The 5,326-nt window shown below is 67.6% G+C and overlaps 1 protein-coding gene across 1 annotated transcript; it reads left to right on the forward strand.

Annotated features, from left to right (window-relative positions):
• Positions 1-252: 252 nt before the first annotated feature.
• On the forward strand, positions 253-3,182 carry LOC109192637 (uncharacterized PE-PGRS family protein PE_PGRS54-like; the record flags this gene model as incomplete). The annotated part of the gene is made up of 1 exon (XM_019343339.1): positions 253-3,182. A coding segment is annotated over one exon (2,930 nt), but the record flags the coding sequence as incomplete, so codon positions are not given.
• Positions 3,183-5,326: the final 2,144 nt, after the last annotated feature.

A 5,326-nucleotide genomic window follows, 5' to 3' on the forward strand; every position in this document is an offset into this window, starting at 1 on the left:
AAGCCAGAGGAAGGAGCGCGCACGACGGCCGACGGGCGGGCAGGCGTCGGGCAAGGCCGAGCGCCGAAACAGGAAAACAGAGTAGAGAGGGAAGGGAGAAGGAGGCAAAAAAAGGAAGGGAAGGCCGGGCAAGGCACAGGGCCGCCGCACAGCGAGAGATAGAAGAAGAAGAAGAAGAAGAAGAAGAAGAAAGAAGAGAAAAGAAGGTAGCGCAAGAAAAGAGAGGGGAGACAAAGGGCGGGGGCCAAACAGGACGAGTGACCACAGAGGAGGGGAAGTCCCAACCCAACAAAGCGCCCTCGCCCGACGAGGGGGAAGAGATCTGCGCCAGCCCGGCGAGAAGAGCAACAAGCCGCAAACGGCCCGCGCGGCAAGGCGGGAGGCAGCAGGGCAGACCCAGGAGCAGCAGGGAGGAAGCGGGGCAAGGGCAAGCAGCGGCACGCGAAGAGAGCGCGAAGCCAAGGAGAGCGCGGGGCAAGAGGGGGGACCGGGAAGGGAACGGGGAGGGCGGGGCAAGAGGAACGGCACGCGGACGAGCACAAGAGAGCACAGACCGGGCGGGAACAAACCCGAGCGCCGGAACAAACGGCGGCAGCCAGAGCAGGGCGGGACGGGCCGCAACAGAGGCGAGGAACGCAGCGGCAGGGGGAGACAAAGCAAGACACGGGGGCAAGCGGAGGGCCAGGAAACGGCGCCCCCGGCAGAGGGAAGGAGAGAAGCCGGAAGGAGAGGCCGGGAGCAAGGGCGCCGGCCAGAGCGGAAGCAGGGGAGCCGGCAAGAAGAGGGGCCGGGACCAAAACACAAACGCAGACGGGAAGGACCCCGAAGAGAGCGCAGAACCCACGGCACAGCAGCCCAAGGGGCGGCCCGGGAGGGAGAGAAAGCGGCGAACAACACCCACGGCAGGAGCAAGAGCGGGGCGCGGACAGACCAGCGCAGACAGCAAACGACCAACAGCGGAAGAAGAAGGAACGCGGGGCAGGCGGCAGGCGCGGGCGCACGAGAAGGCACAGGGCGGCGGCGCAACGGGAAAGGCAGACCAAGAGGGGGAGGCACGGGCGGAGCGGAGCCAGACGAAAGCGCGCAAGGACGGGCGCGAGAGACGGCGCGGGAGAGAACCACAACGGCGGGGCGGCCGGGCACGAAGGAGCGGCAGCCCAAGAAGGGGCGGGGCGGGGCCCAGGGCCGGCAGAGAAAAGGACGGACGCAACGCGGGGGGCAACGGGGGAAGGCGGGAAACAGGGCGACCAACAAGCAACAGAGCAGCAACAGAAAGCAACAAGAGAACAAAGGCAGCAGCAGAGAAGCGGGGACAAAAACACAGGGGGCGGAAGAAGGCGGCGGGGACCCAGGCGGACGCAGAACGAGAAGGAAACGGGGAGACCACGGCCGCGGAGCGGGCGGCAAGCCAGACAAACGCGGCGGGAACCGGCAAACAGAAGCCGCGGCCCGGGGACGGGGAAGCCCGCAGGGGCGCCAGAGAGAGCGCCGCAGCGAAAGCACCAGGGAGAAAAGCGGGCGGACAGCCAGCGGCGCAAGGGCGAAAGCCAAACGAGCGGCGAGACCCAACACAACGCGAAGGGAGGAAAAGGGCACAACAGGAGAGAAAAGGGCAGCAAAAGCAAGACCGGGCGGCGGGCGAAAACCGGCACCACCAGGCGAGCGGGGAAGCGGGGAACGGAAGGGCCCGCGGCAGGGGCAAGCGGGAGACCCACCGGGGCGGCAAAGCGGGCCGGGGCGGGGGGGCCCGGACCAACGCAAAGGGAGCAGGGGCAGAGAGGGAAGGCAGCGCAGCCGGCAGAGCCGCAAGCCAGGGGCGCGGGGGCGCACGCGCCAGAGCGGCGGCAGAGAACGCAGGGGCGCCCCCAGCAGGGAAGAGCACAGACGGACGGGAAGAGGAACGAGGAGAGGGGCGCCGGGCCCGGGAGACCGGCGAGGAGGAGCAACGGGAACCGGCGAAGGAACGGCGGGGGCCGGGGGCACAACAGCAGCAACAGGACCAGCCACAGCAGCGGGAGCAGCCGGAGGGGCGGGGACAAGAGCACCGGCGGGCCAGGCGCGGGAACCGCAGCAACAGCAGGGGAGCGGCGCGGGAAACGGGCGCACAGGCAACCAAACGGCCGCGGGCGGGAGAGGCGGGCGGGCGCACGGGGGCAACAGCGGCAAGGGGGGAGCGGCAAAGAACACGACAGCACGGCGGCGCACAAGCGGCGGCGCAACGGGAGCAGACAGCGGGAGCCAAAGGCAGCAAGACCAGAACCAAGGAAAAGGCACGGGCGAGGCGGCGAGGCCAACGGAGAGCGGGCAGCGCGGGGGACAGGCACAAAGGCCGGACAACCGAAGACGCGGAGGGGAGCAGAAGAAACGGCCGGGCCACACCAAACCGGAGCAGGAACGGCAGGAGGCAAAGCAAGAACGGGAGAGAAGGGAGAACAGGAACAGCGGGGGAAACGGCCGCGGCCCAAAAAGAACGAGGCAACGGGGCGGCAGCAAGCAGACAGCGGACGCGCGCCAGAAGGGGCCGAGGCAGCCGCGCGGCGAAGCCAGGGAAGGAGGAGGGGAGGAGGAGGGGCGGAGGGCGAAGACCGGGCAGGCGGCAAGACGCAGCAAAGGGGCCACGGACGCACCGCCAGGGCAGGACGGAGGCACGGCAAGGGCGGCCCGGGCGGGCGCGCAACAAGGGCAGGAAACGCGGGAAACACACCAAACACAGCACGGGGGGCGGCAAAGGGGAAACCCAGAGGGGCCGAGAAGAAGCAGCAAGGAAGGGCACAAAGGAAGAGGCACCGCCAAGGGAGCGAACCGGCAGGGGGCCACACACAGCAGAAGGGAGCAACGCAAGGGGCAAGGGGCGCGGCGGCGGCGAAGGAGAAGGGCGCAGAAAAGAAACGCGGGGCGGGGGCCGGCCAGGCAAGGAACACAGCGGGCCAAGCGAGCGGCCGGGACGCCGGAAAGCGGCGGCGGGGGCAAGGGAAGCAAGCCCGGCACACGCAGGGGGGCCAAGGCGGGGAGGCCACAAGGCGAGGCACAGGCGGGGGCGGCCACAGGCACGGAAGCACCAGAAAGAGAGCGGGGGAAAGAGGACAAGGGAGAAGACGGGGACCGCGGGCAAGAACCAGCGAGCCGGGAGGGAGGGGCCAAGGGCCAGCACCAAGAAACAACAGAAACCAGCAGCAGCGTAGGCCGGGAGAAAGGAGAGGCAGGCGGAGACCCGGGGCAGCGGGACAGGGGAAGGGCCAGCGGGGGGCCAGGGCGGGGCGCAAGACAAACGGGGACGGTGACCAAGCACGGCACCGGACCAGCAGCACCCAGGCGGAGCGCGCAAAAGGCACCGGGAGGAGAGGAAGGAAGAACGGCCGGCGGGGGAACAGGGGAAGAGGCGCCGAAGCGACAAGCCAAGGGGGCGCAGGGCAGGCAACCGGGGCGGCGGGCGCAGCACAAGCAAGAAGCAACGGCGCGAACGCGGGCCAACCGGGGGCGCGGGGGAGCAGCGGGCGGGGGCGGGCGGCGGGGCCCGGGGCAACGGGAAGCAAGGGGGGGGAGGGGACCCGGCGGGCCACAAGGAGAACAGGCAACAGCCGGGGGCCAGACCGGGACGGAGCGGGGGAGCGCGACCGGCGGACCCCGGGGGGGGCGCCCCCGAGCAGGGGGAACCAAAAGAGCGGACGGAGAAGGGGAGGGGGGGGAGAGCGGCGGCGGGACGCGCAGGCAAGAGACCACGGGACAGACGCCAGGGGCACAACACGGGGGGAGCAGAAGGGGGCAAAGAACCCGAAGGGGGCCCAAGAAGCAGGAGAGGGGGAAGCAACCAGAGACCAAGGACCGCAGCCGCAAAAGGGAGGCCAGGCGAGACAACGGAGCAAGAACACCCGGAAAAGCAGGGACAGGAGCAGGGAGCAAGGGACCGGCCCGGAAGCGGAGAGGCAGCAAGGGGGAGCAAAAACAAGGGGGAGGGCCGGGCGGGAAGCAGACAGGGGCGCAAGGGGAGCCCACAGGCCGGGCAGGGGGCGCGGGGAGAAGGGAGGAGAAAGGAGGCAACCCGGTGCGAAGAGAACCACAAACGGGGGGGGGCGCAAAGGCCCACGCGGCGGCGGACAGGCGGGCGGGCCGGGCAGGGGCAAACACAGGGAGAGGGAAGGGCGGCACAAACAAAAAGCCGGCAGCGGGGCCGGCCAAATGGGGAGAAGGCGACCAGGCAAGGGACCAGAGGACGCAGAGGGGGCCAGGCAAAGGGACCAGCAACAACCAGGGGCCGGAGACCACGGGGGGGGAAAAAGCCACGCCGGCGACAAGGAAAAAGCACAGAACGACAGTGAGCACAAACACAAGAGGAGACACAAGAGCCAAAAGAAAGAGCAAACACAAGAACACACGATGGACGGGGAAAACCCCAAAGCGGGGAAAAAACCACGGGACCACACCAACCAAAGAAGCCACGAGAAGAATAGCGGGGGACAAAGGGGCAGGCGACCACACGAGCCAAACAGCCACAAAGCAGCAAAGACAAGAACGCGAGGCCAAAGAGGGAGGGAGGCCACTAGGCCGAAACAGAAGACCAACGCGACGGAAAAGAGGCAAACCACCACAAGCAAGAGGAAAAGAAGACAAAGAGGAGGAGAAGACCCAAAAGAGGCCGGGGAACAAAAGAGGACCGCCAAAAGAGGGAGGAAGAAAAGACCAAGAAGGGGCAAACCGCACCACGCGGCGCGGCGCGCGGGCGGCCGAACAGAAATGAGGGGGAGAACGTGGGGAGCGGTGAGGCGCGGCCGACACGGTGTGGTCAACTTTGTAGTGCGGGGGGCAACCGGGGGTTTTCGGGCCGCAGGAAGATGGGAAGAGAGACGAGAGTAGAGAGAAGAGAGAGATGAGAGTAGAGAGAGAGGGAAGGAAGAAGGAGCAGAACAAAGGAAAGGGGGTGCCGGGGGCCGGGCAGCACGGGGGACAATAAACGCCACAGGAGAAGTGGGCAAGGCAAGAGACGAACGCGTATAGAGGAGAGGAGAGATTTTTTTTTTTTTTTCGATAAGAGAAGATCGGAGAGAGATGAAGGAGAGAGAGAGAGAAGAAGAGAAGATAAGGAAGACGCAAGAGGAAGGCGCAGCGTGGAGGGATAGGCGGGCAACCAGAACATACAGCAAGCGAAGAGAAAGGGGAAGAAACCGAGTAGGGAAGGGCGGAGGGGGGGCGGGGCGGCGCGGACGAAGCAGCAAACGGCCCGGCAAAGGGCGGCAGGGAACCGCGAAAACCAACCCCGCCCACAACGTCCGGGGGGCATCTGGTGGTAGTTGGCGACAGAGGCGGGGCGGCGACCGGTGTGTGCTCTTGG

This window comes from Ipomoea nil, unplaced genomic scaffold (genome assembly GCF_001879475.1).
Source record: "Ipomoea nil cultivar Tokyo-kokei standard unplaced genomic scaffold, Asagao_1.1 scaffold1776, whole genome shotgun sequence".
NCBI classification, from domain to species: domain Eukaryota; kingdom Viridiplantae; phylum Streptophyta; class Magnoliopsida; order Solanales; family Convolvulaceae; genus Ipomoea; species Ipomoea nil.